Source organism: Mugil cephalus, chromosome 13 (assembly GCF_022458985.1).
Source record: "Mugil cephalus isolate CIBA_MC_2020 chromosome 13, CIBA_Mcephalus_1.1, whole genome shotgun sequence".
NCBI classification, from domain to species: Eukaryota; Metazoa; Chordata; class Actinopteri; order Mugiliformes; family Mugilidae; genus Mugil; species Mugil cephalus.
In genome coordinates this window covers 846,081-869,875 of record NC_061782.1, presented here as the reverse complement: position 1 = coordinate 869,875, position 23,795 = coordinate 846,081, and the positions used below count along the sequence as shown (strand labels likewise).

The window sequence follows — 23,795 nt, the reverse complement described above, 5'->3', positions numbered from 1 at the left end:
CATGTGTTTGTGGTTCTAGATGGAACTACTGGAAGTGAGAAGAAGGCAAGAGGAAGAAGAGAGGAGGAGGCAACCGACGACAGCGGAGGACGACGCTGCAGTTCAGCCAAGGTCAGAGCACGAATATTCTCACTGGTCACATCATGTTTTATTATCGGTCAATGAGAACAAGACTCAGATTCAGATCCCCGGGGATTAATCTGCTTTTACAGTCTGTTCATATAGCACATATAACAACACAACACAAATAATATTTACAATGACAACCTGGACCAGAGGCAACAAACATAGAAAAATACACAGAGGAAGCTGCACAATTAATCATGTCATTAGAAACAGAACCAGTTAAATGCAGCAAATTTGTGAATGATCTAGAGAAGGTTCTAGAGTTCAGCTTTAGTTTCTAATAACTGAGGTGTTGAATCATCTGTGGAGCTTCAACTCCTCACCTCAATTCAGTTTAAAAGAAACACAAACTCCATCCTCCACAATGATCAACACCCTCTGACTCTGGTTCTACATCAGCTCAACATCTTCTGGAGAACCACTGGTGTTCTTGGGCTCCTTGTCTTCCTCCATGACCCAGTTTCTCTTCACATTCAGCTCATGGACTCATGTCCTGACATTTTCTTTCAGAGTTCACTGGTAGAATTCACAGTTCATTGGTCCATCAATGATGAGCAGATGCAGCAGAACAGGCCCAAACCAGGACATTAGCGCCCCCATGTTTCATGGAGGGATGAGGTTCTGATGCTGGAATGCAGTGTTGGTTCATCTCCAAACATTTAAACCAAACTTTCTACTCTGGTCTCATCTGTCCACTAAACATTGTCCCACATGTTCTTTGTGGACAGAGAGCAGTGTCTTTGGTTGTTGAGTGGATTCATCAACATGAACATCAGCCAATGTGAGAGAGGCCTTTAGCTGCTTAGAAGTTCCCCTGGGTTCCTCTGGTTCCTCTCCCACTATGATGGAGTGATGTTTGTTGGTGGACCACTCCTGTGGAGGGGAACAGTCGTCTTCAATCTGTCTGACTCTCTGTGGATTATTTGTGGCTTCCAGACTCTTTACAGATGGTTGTGGAACCTTTTCCAGCCTGATGAGCAACAACAACTCTTTTTCTGAGCTCTTCACAAAGCTCCTTTGATCTGTTGTCATCACACACTTCAACACAAACATGAGACAAATCCCTGATTCATAGAAACTAAACCAGGACCTGAACTCATGGACTCTGTTTTAATCCTGGAGGAGCTGGATTCACAGTTTTCTTCATATAAAGTCACGTTAGTAATAATTGTGTGTGTTGTGTGTTTGCAGGGAGAATGAGCCGGTGTCTCAGAACGGGCTGCCGTCCGACCAGGAGTCTCCCAGGGTTAGTTACCGTTCTCCTGCCTACCAGAAATACAGCAGCACCCTGCAGAGCCGCAGGCCCACCGCCGCACCCTGACACTGAAATACACAAATACAACAACACACACCATGGTGTCGACACATTTGTCGTATTCTTGAGTTTGTCACTGATTAATAATCTTTATTTCATTTATAACAAGATTTGAAGCTTCAATATGAACCATTTTGTTTTGAGACATTGATACAATTACACAGGAAATGATTTAAACCGTCTCTTTAATTTAAGAGGGTTGTATCTAAATGTCTAAATCCTCCGTAATCCTTTTAAATGTTTTAATCAGATTATTCCTGCTGTTCCTGAAAGACTGTTGATCAAAGAAAAGTTGTAGTGTTGTAGAATCCACGTGTAGTTGTGAGCGTGACCTATCAGTGGTTTAAGGGACGACAAACACACACACATGTTCACAAAAAGAAACAAGCCTTCGATCCATTCCTCTCCTCCTCATTTCTTTATTTCTTTCCTCTGTCTTCCTTCAGCTCGACCCCCCCGTCGTCCTCCCCCCTCAGCTCTTAATGTTTCTGCTCCTGTACGTCATCATTTATAAACTCTCCCTGTGGAATATGAACAGCTGAGAACCCCCCCCACCCCCCAACACACACACACAAAAATTAGGTTTTGAAGCCATTGACTGAATCTGAGACATTTTATGGAAGAAACATGTAAACATCATATTGACACATACGGTGAAACAAAACTGGAAAAAGATGTTAATTCATCCACAAACAGCCTTTAAACACTGTGATATTCTCTTAAATTGAGTAGTTAAATAATGACTTACTTATTTGTCTTAAAATAAAAGATTTTAAGTGAGATGAAGTTTATTGGAAGAGATATATTGTCTTATATAAACCAGGGCGTCATCAACATATCAACACATTATACATTAAAACAAAACTGGACAAAGATGTCAATTAATCCTTAAATAACCATTAAAACACTGTAAAATCCTATCATGTCTTATTCTTATTATATTAAATTAAAAGGTTTTAAGGGCCTTAAAAGTTGAATGCAGCTCTTTGTGGGGATATATATAAAATCTTCTCTAATGTAAACCACGGTGTCATCAGCGTATCAACACATACAGTAAAATAAAACTGGAAAAAGACATTTATTAAACTATAGTTAACCATCAAAACATTGTATTATTTGTTTAAAATAGCAAATTTTAAGCTGCTTAAAAGTTTAATGTGGATCTTTAAAGGGAAATTTTATGGAAAAATATATTCTCTTATGTAACCAGTGGCGTCGTCAGCGTATCGACACACACGACAACTAATAATCAGATAAGGCATTCATCACTGTTATTGTCTCAAAATAAAAACAGTTTAAGCGCCTTATTAAGTTTAAGTTGATCAATAACACTTGTCGGTCTGTATATTAATGGTGAATATATACATATATATATACAATAAGCAGATAAAATTGGTTTTGTAGAGGAAGTGTATTCTTAAATGTAGCAAACACTACAACGACTTTAAAGGAAGTTAAATGATGTTTTTGATCAAAGAATTAGCAGAGCTGTAACTGTGACTTCCCAAACAGTCATATTCACCATCTTCATATTGTACTAATATACATGCACCATACATATATATATACACATATACATATATACAGTATATATGTATATGTGACGGTCCATTCCATCTACGATCATGTTTACACGTTAAACTTCTAACGTCTAATCTGTTGGAAACTTCAGATTATTGTTTCTACATTCCTGTAAACTAGAATAAATTTAAAAGAGATGCATTCATTCACATTTTAATTCAACCTAAACTGTAGTTTAACACTAGAATTTTTTCTTTCACAACGCGTTTCTAAACTTAATAATTTACTACTAAGGGAAAAAGACCAAGTACAAACCAAATATCTCCACGTTTCTTGGAGTTTTATTTAAATGTGACATTCAACACTTTCCTCAAAGTAAAGTTTATTCTTTGCCATGTTCCTTTGTACATACTGACCTGTAATCCATTCTGAATCATTCCACAGCTTCGTGTTAAACAGATTCTCTGTCATTTGTATCGTTTACACTCATGTTTCCCAACATGTGTGTGTGTTTGTGTTCGTCCTCTCCTCATTATATTTATTCAGTTATGGTTCATTAACATCTTTTGTTTCCTTGGTTTCTGTTGCATGTCCATCCAGCTCCTCCACCACTAACACACATTCCCAATAAACCGTCCCAACCAGCCGGTCCACTCTGTCCTGGTTTGTCTCTGTGTCTTCTCTCCACATCCACACGCTGTGTTTTTATGTTGCATGTTGTCACGTTCATTAGTGTTTCAGTCACATTTCCTCATCTCATTTTCTTCACCAGCATTCATCCTGGGACTTAAATAAAGTAGATATATTTCCATCGGCGTAGCTCGAATAAAAAGCAGCATCTGTTCCTGGATCATTTCACTCTAAAACACTGTTTAGATTTTTAAAGAACTGCTGGTGGTTTCAGTTCTTGATGTTGTAAAGAAGCAGCTTTGTCTTCAGCATCTCTTCATGAAAATACGTTTAACCACGACAGCCAATCGAAATGTCTGATTTGAACTGTTAAGATATGACTCATGAGTCCTTGTTCTTTAGACACCAACCTGTCGGAGGCGGCTTTCACATCTTTATTTCATTCAGGGAGATCGAGCCACGTCCTCAACACCTCGGTTTTGTAAACTGTTTTGAGATTGGTCCTAATTTTACTGGAAAAACTGGAGAAAATCTGAGGTGAACACAAAGACTTTTTAACTGTGTTCCAACTTTGATTCCTCCAGAACAAAACCACTTAGAGAGATTCTGACTGTAGTGATAGAAACTTCAGAGTCTGGTCTTTAAAAAGAGACTGAGACCATGAATGAGCTCCAACATGTTCATCAACAGCGTTCAGTTCCTTTGACTATGTCCTAAATAGGCTGGAATGACGTTAGTTAAGAGGTTAGTTAAGACCAGGTGTGAACACAGGGACAGATGAGACCAGATGTTCTCATCTTCTTATCTTAACTTAGTTTAAATATTCTAGAAAATAACAGCAGTAAATCATTTATACTCAAAGCTCTAAACCTCAATGTTTAGGTTGAAGTGAGGTTTGAAGGTTCTTGGGTTGTTGGTGCAGTTCTTCAGATGCTCAGTGAGACACCCTCAGGAATGACTGGGGTCCTAAAGAGAAAGTTAAAAGTTCTGAGAGTTTCTCATACGTTGCAAGAATCCTTGATAGTCCAAACTTTCACCATCGTTCTCTGGTCCAACGCTCAACATGTGACACCAAAACAAACCAAAGAGAAGCCCAGGTCTCAGTGAGGATTAGTCCATACGTCCTCTAAAAAGCTCCCGGGACGTCTCCAGCTCCTGCAGCCGTCCCTTAAAGCTCCAGGATCCGTCCAGCCGGCCTTCGAGGAGCTCAGTGACAGGGTAACGAGCCTCCGGTTGGAGTGGGTGTGGTGTGAAAACTGAAAATCTCCTCCTCCCCCACCAATAATAAGAACAATAATGATGCCCAGTAATGACATTCAAGCAATTTTGTGGATAATTGTTTGAGATTGTTTTTTGTGTGTGGTTTCTCTTCCTCTCTGCCTTCATGCATGACTGGAAACGTGATCAGTGCATGTTTGGAGCGTGTTCCTCCTCTGTGCTGTTAATATTCTTCTAATCGCTGTTTGAATCTCACTCTGATCCATGAAGAACCTTCTGTAGCCGACGTCTGAGGTTTGAATTAGTTTCAGTTCTGTGCCGATAAATTAGTTCAGAGCCAGAACGTTTGTTAAATTTAAGGAAAAGTGTTTTTTAGAGCTGAGTCTGTTTGCCAGATACCACAGTACATTAGTAACTTTAAATATTTTAATCAAAACAAGTGTATTTTTTAACATTTCTTGCTCTAAGCGGAAAGTGCTGAGGTTGGTGAAGGGTTTAGGACCTTCTCCGTGTTGGGACAGGACCAGATTGTTTTACTGAACCAGGACATGGATTCATTCAGTCTGGGCCTTTAGATTCTTCTCTGCTCTGCATGTTGCATTTCTGATTCACAGCTTCTGAGAGAGATTCCTCCTCCTCCTCCTCCCATGTGCGTCCACCGTCGTCCTCTAAACTCCCGTCTTTCTGCTCTGATTCCAGGATAACGCTGAAGGGGTGGAGGTGGTGAACGGGGTGTCGGAGCCCAGTCCTGCAGGGTCTCCCGGGGCGTCCCGTAAAGCCAAGGCCAGCCAGGCAGCGACGCTTCCGGCCAAAACTCAACCGGACGCTCCAACGTCCCAACAGGACGGCTTCCTGCACCGCAAACATGAGTGGGAGGGCCACAACAAGAAGGCCTCCAACAGGTGGGACACGTCCAGACTGGCTCCTGGTTTAGTTTTTATTTTATTTTATTTTTCTATGTTTCTTAGGGACGATACACTCAACTCACGATTCAAATTCTGATACGTAGGAAACACCAGGATGTAACTTCAAAACAAAAACTATGCAGTGAATGCATGTTTAAAAAATCTGTATGTATTTAGATAAAAACTACAAATTATATTTTCTTCACTTTCACTGTGCATGTGACTTCTCGTATCCCATCTTATCGTCTTTTATGGTGTTGTACTGTATCATCGATGGCTTATTGTTGCCTGTGGTACCACTGTTGACTCACTAGATAAAGACCAAGGACCACGTTTATCCAAAAAAAGGCGACTGGACTTATAGAGTTTAGGGTTTTATATTGAAATATGTTCAAAAGAAAAGGATTACAAATAAAAAAACATGCAGTATGTTCTAAAAGGAGTGGGAAGTAGAACTTGTTCAGTCCCATCTCTTCTCCCTCAGTTATTTAACTTCCACATTTTACAAAAGGAAGAAAGTTTCTACGCCAAAACTTTTGTGATCTAACAAGAAACCCAACAACAACCAACGAGCTGAGGTGGTAGCTTTTAGTTACTGCTCCATCCATAGATCTACTAGTCTCATGTATATATATTTTAAACCCTCCAGTTGCTTCACATCTTTTCTTTTAGAGCTTTTAATGAATTATTTGTTCAAATTTCATATTTCAAATTTGTTCAACAACGTTTTACTTTTAACTAGTGAATCGGTGTCTTCTACATATGTAGAGGACATTGTGAATGATTCTGACTTATCTACAGTAGAACAGGAGCACAGTAAAGAACATGAAATGATTGGTAGCAGAAGAATAAATTGTTTGGTGATGACGGCGGTGGTGAGAGTGAGCTGAGACCAGCTGGTTCTGGTTTGGTCCGGTGGATGAATGTTTGAGGCTGATTTAGAGCAGAGGATTAAATTAAACGGAGCTGCTGGTCGTCTCCCTGCAGGTCCTGGCACAACGTCTACTGTGTGATCAACCAGCAGGAGATGGGTTTCTATAAGGACCAGAAGAGCGCCGCCCAGGGCATCCCCTACCACAGCGAGATCCCCGTCAGCCTGAAGGACGCCGTCTGTGAGGTGGCGCTGGACTACAAGAAGAAGAAGCACGTCTTCAAGCTGAAGTCAGTTTAAACTCCAACACTTTCAAATCCAAACTTTAGCTGTTGTTGTTGTTGTTGTTGTTGTTTTCTTCCTGTAAATATTAATTCATCTTTATTAACATCCACAGGCTCACGGACGGGAATGAGTATCTCTTCCAAGCCAAAGATGACGTAAGCTATGAATCCTTTCATATACAGATATGTTGGAAATTACATTTTTAATATGTTATTTAGTTTGGTTTTATACAGTGACTCAAAACATGGAAGGATTTTAACACAAGTCCTGAAAGTAGACGAAGACGGACTCATGAAATCTAAATATTATAGTAAAATGAATCGATCTTCCACATGTTTCTGCTGTGAGCTCCTCAAAACTAAATGTTCCTGGTAACATCTGATCAGCTGGAGGAACCTGATCCATTAATCAGATCAGAACCAGCTGAGTTGTGAGATGTTGGTGGTTTCCTCTCATCAGCTGATGCTCCAACATTTCTACTGGATGAAGGTCAGGACTTTGACTTGTTCCTAAACATTCATCTGGTTCTTCTGGAGAACCACTGGTGTTCTTGGGCTCCTTGTCTTCCTCCATGACCCAGTTTCTCTTCACATTCAGCTCATGGACTCATGTCCTGACATTTTCTTTCAGAGTTCACTGGTAGAATTCACAGTTCATTGGTCCATCAATGATGAGCAGATGCAGCAGAACAGGCCCAAACCAGGACATTAGCGCCCCCATGTGTCATGGAGGGATGAGGTTCTGATGCTGGAATGCAGTGTTGGTTCATCTCCAAACATTTAAACCAAACTATTCTACTCTGGTCTCATCTGTCCACTAAACATTGTCCCACATGTCCTTTGTGGACAGAGAGCAGTGTCTTTGGTTGTTGAGTGGATTCATCAACATGAACATCAGCCAATGTGAGAGAGGCCTTTAGCTGCTTAGAAGTTCCCCTGGGTTCCTCTGGTTCCTCTCCCACTATGATGGAGTGATGTTTGTTGGTGGACCACTCCTGTGGAGGGGAACAGTCGTCTTCAATCTGTCTGACTCTCTGTGGATTATTTGTGGCTTCCAGACTCTTTACAGATGGTTGTGGAACCTTTTCCAGCCTGATGAGCAACAACAACTCTTTTTCTGAGCTCCTCACAAAGCTCCTTTCATCTGTTGTCATCACACACTTCAACACAAACTGAGACAAATCCCTGATTTATAGAAACTGAACCAGGACCTGAACCAGGACCTGAACTCATGGACTCTGGTTTAATCCTCTCTGATCTGTAATATTGGCTCATTCTAGTCTCATATGTTCTTTGGGTTCTTTCTGTTCTGAATCATCGTTTTGATCTTGTTCATATTGAAACTCCTTCATCTTCTTCATCTCACAGGAGGAGATGAACTTGTGGATCTCTAAAATCTCAGCCGCCGTGTCCGGTGATAAGTTGGAGGTGACCCCGAGCAGCCACAGCACGCCGGCCCCCGCCGCACGCGCTCAGACGCTGCCGAGCTCCGTGGCCACGCCCACCGCTGAGTCCAGCCCCGGAAAACGAGAGAAAGACAAGGAGAAACGCTTCAGTCTGTTCAGCAAGAAGAAATAGACGCTCCTCTTCCTTTTCCTTTTCCTCTTCCTCCTCCTCTTCCTCCTCCTTTTCCTCCTCCTCCTCCTCCTTCAGGGCTGTTTGGGGTCTCTCCTCATTATTGACAGAATATTTGATTTGAGTTTGTTCATAGCAGCTTCAACAGTAACACAACTTTAACAATCTGTTCTGATAACTTCAGCAGCTCAAACCCCAAACAGCCGCTCTTCCTCCTCTTCTTCCTCCTCCTCCTCCCTCCTCCTCCTCCTCCTCCTCCTCCTCCTCTCAGCGTGACTCCAGCATGCTAGCTCCGAGCCAAAACTCTCCACTCTGTGCCTATCAACCGTCCGGCTCAGAGCTCCAGTTCAGCTGCAGCGCTCCACCTCTGTCCTCTGTTCACTTTATTATTATTATTATTGTTATTATTATTATTATTATTGTTGTTGTTATTATTATTTTTTTGTAAAATGAGCAGCTGAAGAAAAATCAAAACCAGATTAAAACAATAAAGTTGTTGAAGGAGCTGGAGGCAGCTGCTGTTGTAGAAATGTAAATCCAGAGTTTACGGCCGAAAACAACGACGCCGCGATGTAGAGGAGCACGTCCCACCTCCTTCTTCTTCTTCTTCTTCTTCTTCTTCTTCTTCTTCTGCTACTTCCTGCTTCCCTCTGTGTTTCCTGTCGTCTCTGCTTTTCGTGGAAAGCTGCCTCCTGTGGGTTTTTTCTGGTCCAGTTCTTGGGAGGTTGTGGTTTAGTCCCTGTTTAGGCTCCATCCTCAGTTTTTTGCGAGGCCTTGTCTTTGCAAGATGACGTGTATCCCTCTGTCCTGGGGAGACCACGGCGGGGTAACCCCCCCCCCCCCCCCTCACCCCCCCCCCCCCCGGTCACGCCCCCTGGTGGCCTGGAGGCTGTGGTGCGGGCGTTACCCCGCCGTGCTTTGAACTGTATGTATAACTTGTGTATAACTAAAAATAAACCTGTGTTTAATTTCACTTATTATTCCTTCTACTAATGAGCCAGCGGCCGTAATAAGCTTCGTTTGAGTAGAACTTATTAATAAATCTGGAGGAGAGACCAGTGAGAATGTTTTAACCGTTTATTTTCTACTTCTTCGCTCCACAGCTGAGCCTGAATTAAGGTTTATTAAGGTTTATTTAGAGCCGGTGGAGACGTCGGTGAAACCTACGGAAGTTCCTCAGCGACAAAATAAAATAAAAAATAAAAAAAGCAGGAGATGGTTGAGCTCTTTCGTTTCCCGTCTTCTTCTATAAAAAGGTGTTTATTCATTAGGATTTCAGCCTGAATGAAGCTCTGCTGAGGCTGTGAACTGGTCTGAATGGAACATGAGCAGAAACCTGAAGCGTTTCTGTCACTGATGACGAGTGAAGACGTTTAAAACCGTGTGTGTTTGATTTTGTCGTTAATGAGCTTCCGTGGATACAAGAAGTAAAAACCCCGACATGAAGGAGGCGGGTGGGTTTGTTTTACCTCCACACAGATGGTGGTGGGGTGGGGGGGGGCTCAGTGAAACACTCTGTGATTGGCTCTGAAATAGATTTTTTTATTATTATTATTTTTCATTTTTCTCTTTGTGCTTCATTCTCTGCAGATTTGATAAATATCGTCTGTCACTGTAACCATAGCAACGAGATATGTCTTCATATTGCACAATCAATAAATAAAGCCACGATGGGGTGGGGGGGTGGGGGGGTTTTTGGGGGGTAGTGGGTGTTGGTGTGGACCAGGGGTCACTACTAGTTGGATCTGCTCCTGTAGACTTGTCCCCTTCTCTGTTCCATATGTGCAAAAAGCCATTAAACGCTTTTAAAAGGAAAAACACTCGAGTCTGAATGATTCCTCAGAACAAACAGGTCAGAGAGAAACGTATTTATTAAAAACATTAATAGATTTATTATTAACAGATTTATTATTAACAGATTAAACATATTAACAGATTTATTAACAGATCTATTATAATATATTTATTAATAGATTTATTAACAGATGTATTATTAAAAACATATTATTAATAGATTTATTGTTAACAGATTTATTATTAACAGATTTATTAATAGATTTATTTCTGTTTATCATGTTTTCATTTGAACGTCTGTTCATTCAAACTTTATTCAGACAGAGTTTTATAACAAGTATGTGTGTGTGTGTATATATATATATATATATATAACCTAGATAAGTATGAATAAAATAAGTATATTAACCTATTAAAATATGAGAATAAACTAACTAATGTAAGAATATATTTAAGTCAGTATATAGTAAAAATACAACGTAGTGTAAGAATATATGTAATAAAATCTATAAGTATAAATAAAATAGAATATATTAAACTATTAATATATGTATATATAAACTAATATTAGTAGAATATATAATTATTTTTAAAATTAAAACAACATAAGAATACATGATAAAAAATATATAAAATAATATCAGAATCAAAAAGAATAATATATATAAAGAAGTTTATAATAAGAAATATAATACTGTAAGAATATATAGATGAAAATACTATAGTAAGTCCAAATAAAATAAAACTATATTATAGCATTTAAATATAATAATACATAATATAACATTATAAATATCTACATAAGGAATTCTAGTTAAACATAGAACATATAAGAATATATATTAAAATATGAGAATATATAAAATAATACAAGAATAATCCAGTAGAAGTTATAAAGCACAAAGGTTCTTAACTTAAAGTAAGATTTGGAAACATCCAAAAACTTGACAAATAAAACATTTTATCAATTTATATGAAGTTAATTTAGTCGTAAAGTCATTTTTTTTTTATTTGTCACATTTTCTTCTGTTTTCCTGTTGTTTAATGTGACGTCATTGTTATTTTATTTAACTCTGCTCTGACTCCTGACACCCTCCTCCTCCTCCTCCTCCTCCTCCTCCTCCTCCTCCTCATCTCTGCTGCTGCTGCTGCTGCTGCTGCTGCTGGGATTTGTAGTCCTTTAATCCCTTTCTGATTAAAACGCGTGGATCGTTGCAGCCCAGGTCAAAGAACACAAAGTCCCAGAGTGCTTTGCGTCCTCTCCACATGAACCAGGGTGTTTTCCTCTCGGCGGAAACGAGGATGTGTCCAGAAAGAGAAACATATTCAACCACAGACCAGTGATAATAAAAAAAACATTTATATTAAAACACGATGAGGAGGGAAGGAAGGAAGGAATGAAGGAAGGAAGGAAGGAAGGAAGGAAGGAAGGAAGGAAGGAAGGAAGGAAGGAAGGAAGGAAGGAAGGAAGGAGGGAGCATCCCAGGCTTTTATTGTTTAGGCGCCACGCCGGAAGTGATGTGCATCCACTCCTCTTGACGTGTCCGCTCGTCAGTCCATCACTGAGCAGACCTCGGTGGTCTGGGAGGGTCCAGTCTCCATCACCGCCCCCCCGCTGACCGGCCGACCCGCGCCGTCTGTCCCCGGGTGGAGGAGCTGCGTGGGGCCGGGAGGATGCTCTCCTGCGGCCGGGGATCACAACTCCTCTCCGCCGTCCTCCGGCCGGGATGCTGCGGTGTGAACCCGGGGCTGCTCCGCTCCTCTGCCGCTGAAGTTGGATCATCCTCGGGGATTAAACCTTAGTTGGTGTCGCTGTCTCCTCCCTCCTCCCTCCTCCCTCCTCCCTCCGCTCCGGACCCGCCCGAGCCTCGTCTGCTCGTCCGACTGGAGGAAATAATCCGCTGCTTTTATTGTGTGCTCCTGGATCCCCGGACACCTCCTTCCTCCTCCTCCTCCTCCCATCACCTCCTCCTGACTCTTCCTGACTCTTCCTGACTCCTCGCCGGCTCCTGCTCCATCCACGCACGGATTTGTCCTGATGTGAGCGCGCGGCTGGAGGAGAAACGCCCGCTCTGTGACGACGGGCGGAGGATTAGTGTGAGGAGGGATTATAGTTTCCAGGAGCGCGGTCCTCCATCAGTGGAGGCAGTTACTGATTTTTCATTTCATATTTAGTGTCTGCGTAACTGTTGCGTCTTTGTCCGAACTTTCCAGACGCGCAGAGACATTTAAACCATCCTCATCCTCCTCTTCTTCTTCTTTACGGCTCAATTTAGGAAAAGTCCAATTAAATCTCCTGCAGGTGGAGGCGACTTCTGTTTTTATTATTATTATTATTATTATTATTATTATTATTATTATTATTATTATTATTATTTGGTTTGTGCGTAATTGTTGCGTCTTTGTCCGAACTTTCCAGACGCGTAGAGACATTTAACCCTCTCTTCCTTTTCTCCTTCTTCTTCTTCTTCGTCTTTACTCAGTTTCAGTAAAACCCAGTTAAATCTCATGAGTTTATGAAGGAGGCTCCTCCAGGTGGAACTTGGCTCCTGAAAGTTCCTGGCGCGTCCTAATTAAACGTCGCATCTCTCTGTGGAACTTAGGAGCCGCCACGTTCCAGAGGAAGAAGAAGCTACGAGTCTTTCATTTATCTTTAGAATAATGAGAATGAACTGAGAGAAGATGACGCGTAAAAACCAATCGACATAAACCAGAGAAGAGTCTGGTTCTTCTAAAAACCGGAGCGGGATCATCGGGGTCCGGGGAGGAGGAGGAGGAGGAGGAGGACCGGGCTGGGGGCTGGATGGGGGCAGGCGGACACTGCGTCCCGTCAGATGAGTGAACATGTCGGACCGGAGCGCCCCGGGGTGCCGGCTCAGACTGGACTGGGTCTACGGGTACCGGGGCCACCAGTGCCGGAATAACCTGTTCTACACGGCCGGGAAGGAGGTGGTCTACTTCGTGGCCGGAGTCGGAGTCGTTTACAACACCAGGGAGCACAGCCAGAGGTTCTACCTGGGACACAACGATGACATCATCAGGTAGGAGGGGCCCGGACACACCTGGGGGCGGGGCTCAGACCACCTGTGCGTTATTGTGTGTGTGTGAGAGTAACTGAAAAGCTGGATGTCGTCTCGTATTCTCTGCCTGATTCTCTGAGTTGTGCTTTGTGCCAGTTTGTGCTCACAGCTGATGATGGATTCATGGTCAGAACCACCTCCACAGTCTCACGTGGCTCCTCCGTCTGCTCCTCATAACAAAACGCTCAGACACGATGCTTCCGTTTATAATCAGGTCTGGAGATGAACCCACGCTGCATTCAGCCTCCCTGACACATGGGGGCGCTACTATAAATCACTCTATCAATCCAGCAGCAAACAGACGGAGGAGACACTTCTACTCATCTGCTCTGTCTTCTCCTCCTCATCCTCCTCTTCTTCAGTAACCTACAGTCTCCGAGAGTCAGAGTTAGCTAAATGCTAAATGCTAACCCGCGGGGACGCCTCAGGCTTTGATGAAGACGGGCGCTAACGTTGTTGTTGTTAGCACCGTTAGCGCCGTTAGCGGCTAACAGCCCGAGAGGAGACTCATTGGTCAGCGATGCGTTCACTGTCCGGCCGCCTGGAGGCTGTTCAGTGAAGTGAAGTTTAGGACACGACTCGTTGAATCGGACATTTTTTTTATTATTACTATTTTTTTTTCTTCTGAACGCTTGTGACTTTTTTTTTTTTTTTTTAACGTTTGTTAGTTTTTATGTAGCAGCGTCTTGTAACCCGATTCATGTTGAACCAGAATCAGTCGGTCTGGAGAGGACAGCTTGTAGCTCTTCATAGCCTCAAAGCTAATAGTTCGCTTCTAGCTTTAAAACCTCCAAGCTAATGTTATTTCAGTTCTTTTCAGCTTCCCAGCTAACAGTAGCTTCCAGGCCTCTTAGCCACAGTAACTCTTCCTATCCTCCTAGCCTTCCACCTAATAGTAGCTCTTCCTATCCTCCTAGCCTTCCACCTAATAGTAGCTCTTCCTAGCTTCCTAGTCTCCCAGCTAATAGTAGCTCGTCCTAGCTTCTTTGTTTCCCAACCAACTGTAGCTTGTCCTAGCTTCTTAACCTCCCAACTAATAGTAGCTCTTCCTAGCCTCCTAGCTAACAGTAGCTCTTCCTAGCTTCCTAATCTCCCAGCTGATAGTAGCTCGTCCTAGCTTCTTAGCCTCCCAGCTAATTGTAGCTCTTTCTAGCTCCAAATTCTCCTAGCTTATTGTAACTCTTTCTAGCCTCCTAGCCTTCCAGCTAAAAGTAGCTCTTCCTAGATCCAAATTCTCCTAGCTAATTGTAACTCTTTCTAGCCTCCTAGCCTTCCAGCTAACAGTAACTCTTCCTAACAGCCTAGCTAACAATAGCTCCTCCTAGCTTCCTAGCCTTCCAACTAATAGTAGCCCTTCCTAGCCTCCTGTCCTCTTAGCTAATAGCAGCTCCTCCTAGCCTCCCAGCTAATAGTAGCTCTTCCTATCCTCCTATCTTCTTAGCTAATAGTAGCTCCTCCTAGCTTCCTAGCCTTCCAGCTAATAGTAGATATTCCTAGCCTCCTGTCCTCCTAGCTAATAGTAGCTCCTCCTAGCCTTCTAGCTAATAGCAGCTCCTCATAGCCTCCCAGCTTATAGTAGCTCTTCCTAGCCTCCTGGCCTCCCAGCTAATAGCAGCTCCTCATAGCCTCCCAGCTAATAGTAGCTCTTCCTAGCCTCCTGGCCTCCCAGCTAATAGCAGCTCCTCCTAGCCTCCCAGCTAATAGTAGCTCTTCCTAGCCTCCTGTCCTCCCAGCTAATAGCAGCTCCTCATAGCCTCCCAGCTAATAGTAGCTCTTCCTAGCCTCCTGTCCTCCCAGCTAATAGCAACTCCTCATAGCCTCCCAGCTAATAGTAGCTCTTCCTAGCCTCCTGGCCTCCCAGCTAATAGTAGCTCCTCCTAGCCTCCCAGCTAATAGTAGCTCCTCCTAGCCTCCCAGCTAATAGTAGCTCTTGTAGTAACTTTGTGGTGCGTTCAGGTGCGGATTCTCTCGTCGTCCTTCGTTTCTTTGAACGAGTTGATGTGTTTTTTGTCTCTGGGCCTTGAAGCGTCCGTCCTCAGATCTAAAGTTAACGCTGTGGTCGGCCGGAGGTTCTGGTCCTTCTGTCTCTGAGGATTCACAGCTGCTCTTCATTAAGCCGATGACTCAGAAATGATCCGTCCAGCATCCCACCACCAATCTGCCCCTCGGCCGTGACTCTCCCCACGATCCGCTCACACACAAGCTTCTTAGAGTCACTCTTCGTCTTTAGAAACCGTCCCAGGCTCTTATTCGACTCCGTACCCGTTTCTCCGGGAGGCAGATGATTCACTCTGCTTTTCTTTGAGGAGGCAGAGGAGTGATATTTCCTCAGGACGGTTTCTGCAGCGCTGCCAGAAAACACGATGATTTCCTGTTGAATGAACTTGTTTCTTGTCCTGATTAATGGAGTCATCAGAGCAGAACTGCCCTGGAAACCTCCACCACTCAGCTTAGCTTTTCCTCCTCGTTTGGTCCAGTTTACTCTCCTCATCAACATTTAACTGTTTGTTTAAAGCAAAACACGTTAATGGTCTAAAATGTGACCGATCAAAACTTCTTCAACGAGTTCGAACTAAACTCTCATCATTTCACGAACCCGTGTTTTAACCATAGACTGTGTAAAGAGTATATGTTTATATACATCTGTGGTTTAAACTGGTTCCACGTCTCATTTGTTAGCTACACTATGCTAAGCTAAGCTAAGCTATTCCTTGTTTTCCTGAGGTTCCAGTGTCTTTAGTTCGGTTTTGTCGTCTCCACGGATCCAGATAAATCCTTTTCGTTTGTGAAAACTTAACGTCTCAACGAATCTGATGAAATGAGACGAGTTCGTCTCCTCAGATTCAACGTTCACATGAAATACGTCGAAATAAATCAGCGCGTGTTCTCCTGCAGAGGTAAAAGGCGTCTTTATCAGCACACACCTACGTGTGTGACCCTAACCTCATTATACGCTAACACACACACACACACACACCTACACACACACACACACCTGGTGTGTGATGCTCTTGAAGTGTGTGTTACTGTTGACTTTGTATGAAACCAGAGCGGAAGCAGAAATAGAAACAGGTGTGTCGGCCTCATTGATCACACACACACACACACACACACACACACACACACACTCCTCCTCCAACCTGCCAGCCAATCAGCTGGCTGGCTGGACGCTGGGTTGCCATGGCGACCGCATCACCATCACAGGAGACGAGGACCGACAAATGTAAAGTCAAGGTCAAACATCACAAAACACACACACACACACACACATTTGTTTGATCTGATCCTGAATGAAATGATCAAAACTCTAAAAACGTGTGAAGATCAGAAATGAACCGTAAAGTTACAGCAGAGCATCATGGGAGAGTTTGTAGTTCTCATCAGGGGTTGTAGTTCATTCAAAAGAGGAAACAGGAGGGGCCACTATTAGACTCCTCCTCCATGTCCTCCTCATGTCCTGATGACCAGGATGTCTCCTGTCCTCCTCCATCTTTCCTGGGAACTCCCCGTGCTGATGTCATTACTCCTCGTGCTGATGTCATTACTCCTCGTGCTGATGTCATTACTCCTGGTGGAGGAAACCATGGTCACAGATAATTCATGCTAATTTATTTATTGTCTGAACTCAGAGGAGGAGATTCTATTCACAGCAGCTGTTGAAATGAGGCCAGAGTCTATTTAAAGCTCAGAGGAAGCTCCTCCCCTCTGACATCCTGATGTTAAACGTGTTATTGACGGCGTGTGTTCTCCTCCTCAGCCTGGCGTTGCATCCAGAGCGCTCCCTGGTGGCGACGGGGCAGGTGGGGAAGGACCCCTTCGTTTGTGTGTGGGACTCGTTCAGCGTCCAGACCGTCGCTCTGCTGCGTGACGGACACACCCACGGCGTCGCTTGCCTCGCCTTCAGCTCCGACGGACAGGTGACGAGACACCAAGACACGACAGGTCCACACTCACCAGCTCCCCCTGGTGGCTGGAGGCTGCAGTATAGGTCGTAAGCTCCACCCACTCTGTATTAGTGGGTAGTTAATACAATGTTGAAAAACAATATTTTTAAGGATAAGTTCAGTGTATAACCTTGGAGCAGAGCGTAGGATTAAATAAACGAAAACATGAGAGAGTTTGGAGGAAGTGTGGGCGGGGCATTGATATTGTGGCTCCACCCTCAGACCGTACTGATCAGACTATGGCTCCAAACTCACAAGATGGCGCCGCCCATATCCCCAGGAAAATATAGTCAGTTTGGACCAGTGAGAGGAAGTGGAGGCGTGGCGTCCATATTTATATACGGTCTATGGAGACGTGTTTAGTCCATATTTATATACGGTCTATGGAGGAGACGTGTTTAGTCCATATTTATATACGGTCTATGGAGACGTGTTTAGTCCATATTTATATACGGTCTATGGAGGAGACGTGTTTAGTCCATATTTATATACGGTCTATGGAGACATGTTTAGTCCATATTTATATACGGTCTATGGAGACGTGTTTAGTCCATATTTATATACGGTCTATGGAGGAGACGTGTTTAGTCCATATTTATATACGGTCTATGGAGGAGACGTGTTTAGTCCATATTTATATATGGTCTATGGAGGAGACGTGTTTAGTCCAATTATACTCTATGAGAAGCGTGTTTAGTCCATAATATATAGGGTCTATGGAGGAGGACGTGTTTAGTCCATATATTAATATAGGTCCAATAAGAGGAGACGTCTTAGTCCCATATATATATACAGTCGATGGAGACGTGTTAGTCCATATTTATATACGGTCTATGGAGGAGACGTGTTTAGTCCATATTTATATACAGTCTATGGAGACGTGTTTAGTCCATATTTATATACGGTCTATGGAGGACTGTTTAGTCCATATTTATATACGGTCTATGGAGACGTGTTTAGTCCATATTTATATACGGTCTATGTAGAGAAGTGTTTAGTCCATATTTATATACGGTCTATGGAGGAGACATGTTTAGTCCATATTTATATACGGTCTATGGAGACGTGTTTAGTCCATATTTATATACGGTCTATGGAGGAGACGTGTTTAGTCCATATTTATATACGGTCTATGGAGGAGGAGGATATTAAAGGACATGTTTCACCTATGATTGGTTGGACGTAGGAACCACAAAATAAAATGTGACTGTGTAGCTGTATCTCTGGAGCAGTGATTCTCAACGGGTGAGTTGCGACCCAAAAGTCGGCCTGTTTTCAGTGACCGTGGACTTTTCGCTGACAGAGTGTCACTAGTAGGTAAATGACACCGGTCATTTTACACCATAGAGAAACGCAAAGTTTGTTTCCATCTGCTCATTTAACTGTTAGTGGAACGTTTTGATGAGGAAGAAGAAGAAGAAGAGGAAGAAAAAGAGGAGTTCTGAGTTTGGTTTCAGACTCGACTGTGACTCACTTCAAACAAACAGATTCTGAGTCAGAGCAGCATCGTCTTTAAATCGTCCTCCTCCAACACGTCTGTCCTGCATTCAATAACCGAGTCCGTTCAGATGAAGATACTTCAAAGAAATAAAGCAGCAGAACTCTCTGAGAACAGCTTCAGATCCAGTTTATAGAGGAGACGATTAGTCTAAAATCAGACAGATTCTCAGGCAAGTTCTGAACTGTAGGACGTGAACGTCCAAAGATCTGGTCCTTCCTTCCTTCCTTCCCTCCTTCCTTCCTTCCTTCCTTCCTTCCTTCCTTCCTTCCTTCCTTCCTTCCTTCCTTCATGAAAACACTGAACCAGAATGAAAGAGTGAAGCTTTTATTTCCAGTGTTACTTCCTGTTGTCGTTGTGAATAATCGCTGGTGCTGAATCATCAGTTTCTGTTCTGGGTCTGGAACAAACTGGATCAATATAATAATCATAAATCCTGTTGTGCAGCTTTTGGGTCCAGTTGATTAATTATTTAAATCCAGTCAGAGTCTGAATAAAATGTTCTCCTGAACCTGGAACTGGAAATTATATTTGATCATAATACGTATACATATTATTACATTCCTTCCTTCCTTCCTCCCTCCCTTCCTTCCTTCCTTCCTCCCTCCCTGTCCTCTGACCCGCTGTCTCCGTGTCTGCAGCGTTTAGCCTCGGTCGGCCTCGATGCTAAGAACACCGTTTGTATCTGGGAGTGGAGGAGGGGGAGGATCCTGGCTACGTCCAGTGGACACTCAGACCGGGTGACGCTTGTTTATTTATTTATTTATTTATTCTCTCTTTAGTCCGAAGTGAAAGTTGTGTTTGACACCTCGTCTTTCTGTCCTTCTGTCCTCCAGATCTTTGACATCTGCTGGGATCCGTTCCAGCAGAGTCGTCTGGTCACGTGTGGAGTCAAACACATCAAGGTACCGAGAATAAGTCGTTCAATCCCATAAATTCATTCATTCAAACCATTTTAACGTATAATACGACGTACAGATGATATCAGATCACATCCCAGCCTCTCTGTTGTCTCCGTCCTCTTCAGTTCTGGTCTCTCTGTGGTAACGCTCTGAGTCCTAAGCGCGGGATCTTCGGGAAAACCGGGGACCTCCAGACCATCCTGTGCGTCGCGTCGGCTAAAGATGACATCACGTACTCCGGAGCTCTGAACGGAGACGTTTACATCTGGAAGAATCTCAACCTGATACGAACCGTTCAGTCGGCCCACGGGGTGAGACTCTTCTAGCTAACACTCGCTCTTCCTTACCTCCTAGCTAGCAGTAGCTCTTCTTTACCTCCTAGCTAACAGTAGCTCTTCCTAGCCTCCTAGCTAACAGTAGCTCTTCCTTGCCTCCTAGCTAACAGTAGCTCTTCCTAGCCTTCTAGCTAACACTAGCTGTTCGTTGCCTCCTAGCTAACACTAGCTCTTCCTAGCCTCCTAGCTAACAGTAGCTCTTCCTTGCCTTCTAGCTAACACTAGCTCTTCTTTACCTCCTAGCTAACAGTAGCTCTTCCTAGCCTCATAGCTAACAGTAGCTCTTCCTTGCCTCATAGCTAACAGTAGCTCTTCCTTGCCTCCTAGCTAAAAGTAGCTCTTTCTAGCCTTCTAGCTAACAGTAGCTCTTCCTTGCCTCCTAGCCAACAGTAGCTCTTTCTTGCCTTCTAGCTAACAGTAGCTCTTCCTAGCCTTCTAGCTAACACTAGCTCTTCCTAACCTTCTAGCTAACAGTAGCTCTTCCTAGCCTCCTAGCTAACAGTAGCTCTTCCTTGCCTTCTAGCTAACACTAGCTCTTCTTTACCTCCTAGCTAACAGTAGCTCTTCCTAGCCTCATAGCTAACAGTAGCTCTTCCTTGCCTCCTAGCTAAAAGTAGCTCTTTCTAGCCTTCTAACTAACAGTAGCTCTTCCTTGCCTCCTAGCTAAAAGTAGCTCTTTCTAGCCTTCTAGCTAACACTAGCTCTTCCTTGCCTCCTAGCCAACAGTAGCTCTTTCTTGCCTTCTAGCTAACAGTAGCTCTTCCTAGCCTTCCAGCTAACAGTAGCTCTTCCTAACCTTCTAGCTAACAGTAGCTCTTCCTAGCCTCCTAGCTAGCAGTAGCTCTTCCTAACCTTCTAGCTAACAGTAGCTCTTCCTTACCTTCTAGCTAACAGTAGCTCTTCCTAGCCTTCTAGCTAACAGCAGCTCTTCCTAACCTTCTAGCTAACACTAGCTCTTCCTTACCTTCTAGCTAACAGTAGCTCTTTCTAGCCTTCTAGCTAACACTAGCTCTTCCTTACCTTCTAGCTAACAGTAGCTCTTTCTAGCCTTCTAGCTAACAGTAGCTCTTCCTAGCCTTCTAGCTAACAGTAGCTCTTTCTAGCCTTCTAGCTAACAGTAGCTCTTCCTAGCCTTCTAGCTAACAGTAGCCATCTTATGAGTTTGGATCCAGAATCTGATCAGTACGATCTGAGGGTGGAGCCACGATCTTGATGCCCCGCCCACACTTCCTCCAGACTCACTGGTGTTTTTATTTTATTAATCCTACTCTCTGCTCCACCTGCACCAGCTACAAGGACACGTTGGATTATACACTGAACTTACTTTTAAAAATAGTTTTATGTTAAATCCCGTCCTTCCTTTTAAATTAGTTGCCATATGAAATTGTGCAGGGCCCATTTCCTCCCACATGTCATGTGATAAGTTGGATTAATTGAGCCGTCCTGGCTGTGTGTTGGTGTGAAGGCCGGTATCTTCAGCATGTATTCCTGTGAGGAGGGTTTCGCCACAGGAGGAAGAGACGGATGCATCCGACTGTGGGACGTCGACTTCAAACCCATCACCAAGATCGACCTGAGAGACGCCGAGCAGGGATACAAAGGTAGGAAGGACACGACATTTATACCAAAGGGAAATACAAGAGTAGGAACCTCCCTCCCTTCCTCCCTTCCTTCCTTCCTTCCTTCCTTCCTAAGCTCTCAGTTAAACCCAGTGAACGTTTCCTGGAGAAACGAATAGAAGAGAAAATGTTTAGAAACCGAAGAGACTTTTTTGTGTTTTTTACTTTTCTAAAAGTCTATCGAGCCTTTAGAGTCAGAGAAAATAAAAGCTCTTAAATCCTTCACAACACCATAGACTGTGAAGATGGAACAGATCTCATCTTATCTTAATTAAACTAAACTGGGATTTACTTTAGCTTAGCTTAGCTTAGCTTAGCTGGTTTTAACCTCTGGATGCTGCTGTGCCTCTTTTCAGATGGAGGATATTTACAGGTCAGTTCATCATTAGTTTAGACCTGATTTTCTTTTCTTCAGAGGAATGAACCTCCTCCTCCTCCTCCTCCTCCTCCTCCTCCTCTTCCTTCCTCCTCCTAAATGTCGCTCCCCAGCAGGAGGTGGAGATTTATTCCTTTCTGAAAAGCTCATTTAAAAGAGGCTTTAAGCCCATGACGTCTTTCTTAACGCCTCCTGTGTGAAGACTGAGGAGATGATTCCTCTTTAACCCAGGTCTGTGTTTCCTCTTGTTCTTGGTCTTCAGTGTTTTCTCTGTTAAATGTGGTTTTAATGACATTTCCATTTCTCCTCGTTTTGTGTTGAACCTCCAGAAAGAAACGTCCCACAGAGTTTAACATGAGCTCAAACAGCTTCTCTCTCCAGTTCACAGATAAAAGATGTGTAGACCCACGTCTTATCTAAGGAGAATTCCTTGAAATCATCCTTTAAGGACCTAGATTTACTTTTAAACAGGTTAAATGTCTCAGTATTTATGATCTGTAGTTTATTTTAGTTTCCAAGTCCAGTGCAGTCAGACCAGCAGGGTTCTCCTGGGAACCTCCAGACCCAGACTGGTCCATCAGGTTTCCACATGTCCCTCCAGAGAACGTCTCCACTGCTCTAGAGTCCAGTGGAGCTGCTTTCCACCGCTGCATCCCCCGCTCTGCATCCCCCCGCTCTGCATCCCACGCTCTGCATCCCACTCTCTGCATCCCCCGCTCTGCATCCCACACTCTGCATCCCACGCTCTGCATCCCACGCTCTGCATCCCCCGCTCTGCAATCCCCTCGCCACGCTCTGCATCCCACACTCTGCATCCCACTCTCTGCATCCCACGCTCTGAATCCCCCGCTCTGCATCCCACACTCTGCATCCCAAGCTCTGCATCCCACGCTCTGAATCCCCCGCTCTGCATCCCACTCTCTGCATCCCACGCTCTGCATCCCCCGTGGTGATGTTTGGCTGGGATGCAGCTGCTGGGCCATTGAAACCCGTTCATGAAGCTCTGTCTGTCTGCGCTCTGCTCTGGAGAGAATCTGGAGATAAACATCACGTCTGGACGTCTCAAGTTTTGTGCTGAGTTCCTGTTGTTCCCAATCACATCCATTTATAACTTATAATTATTAATATTTAGTAGAGACTGGACTTGTTGCTCAGGTGGCGTCCTCTCAGTACCACGCTGGAACCCACTGAGCTCCTGAGAACCCCCCAGACACAGAACCATGACACCATGGAACATGTTCACATCAGGAAACATATGTAGAGACAGAAGTGGAAGGAAACTCTAACTCTGTAACTGGTTCCTCCTCCTCCTCCTCCTCCTCCTCCTCCTCCTGCTCCTCCTCCTCCTCCAGGTCTTTCCATTCGAAGCGTCTGCTGGCGAGCCGACCGGATCCTGGCAGGGACCTTGAGGGAGTAATTCTGTTGTAGTGAGCTAAGTTTCAGGCTCAGCTAACTGAGGTCGTTTCTAATCTGATCTGATCTGGTCTGATCTGATCTGGTCTGATCTGATCTGGTCTGATCTGATCTGGTCTGATCTGATCTGGTCTGATCTGGTCTGATCTGATCTGGTCTGGTCTGGTCTGGTCTGGTCTGGTCTGATCTGGTCTGGTCTGGTCTGGTCTGATCTGGTCTGATCTGGTCTGGTCTGGTCTGATCTGGTCTGGTCTGGTCTGATCTGATCTGGTCTGGTCTGGTCTGATCTGATCTGGTCTGATCTGATCTGATCTGATCTGGTCTGATCTGATCTGGTCTGGTCTGGTCTGGTCTGGTCTGGTCTGGTCTGGTCTGGTCTGGTCTGGTCT

The 23,795-nt window shown here is 43.8% G+C and overlaps 2 protein-coding genes across 3 annotated transcripts in view; both read left to right on the top strand.

Moving 5' to 3' along the window:
* Positions 1-10,263, top strand: part of LOC125018489 (spectrin beta chain, non-erythrocytic 1) — a 90,753-nt gene extending 80,490 nt beyond the window's left edge. For both annotated transcript variants that reach the window (XM_047602423.1, XM_047602422.1), the window contains 6 exons: positions 20-111; positions 1,318-1,372; positions 5,510-5,712; positions 6,703-6,876; positions 6,984-7,026; positions 8,239-10,263. In XM_047602423.1, the coding sequence (XP_047458379.1) occupies positions 20-111; positions 1,318-1,372; positions 5,510-5,712; positions 6,703-6,876; positions 6,984-7,026; positions 8,239-8,448 (777 nt within the window). In that variant the 3' untranslated portion in view covers positions 8,449-10,263. The remainder of the gene's footprint in view (positions 1-19; positions 112-1,317; positions 1,373-5,509; positions 5,713-6,702; positions 6,877-6,983; positions 7,027-8,238) is intronic.
* Positions 10,264-11,365: 1,102 nt separating this feature from the next.
* LOC125019010 (echinoderm microtubule-associated protein-like 6) lies at positions 11,366-23,410 on the top strand. Its single transcript, XM_047603513.1, has 7 exons — positions 11,366-13,280; positions 17,077-17,236; positions 19,403-19,501; positions 19,598-19,666; positions 19,789-19,974; positions 21,464-21,599; positions 23,346-23,410. Exons 1-7 carry the CDS (start codon positions 13,084-13,086, stop codon positions 23,408-23,410), a joined length of 912 nt encoding a protein of 303 aa, XP_047459469.1. The 5' UTR covers positions 11,366-13,083.
* The last annotated feature ends 385 nt before the right edge of the window (positions 23,411-23,795 follow it).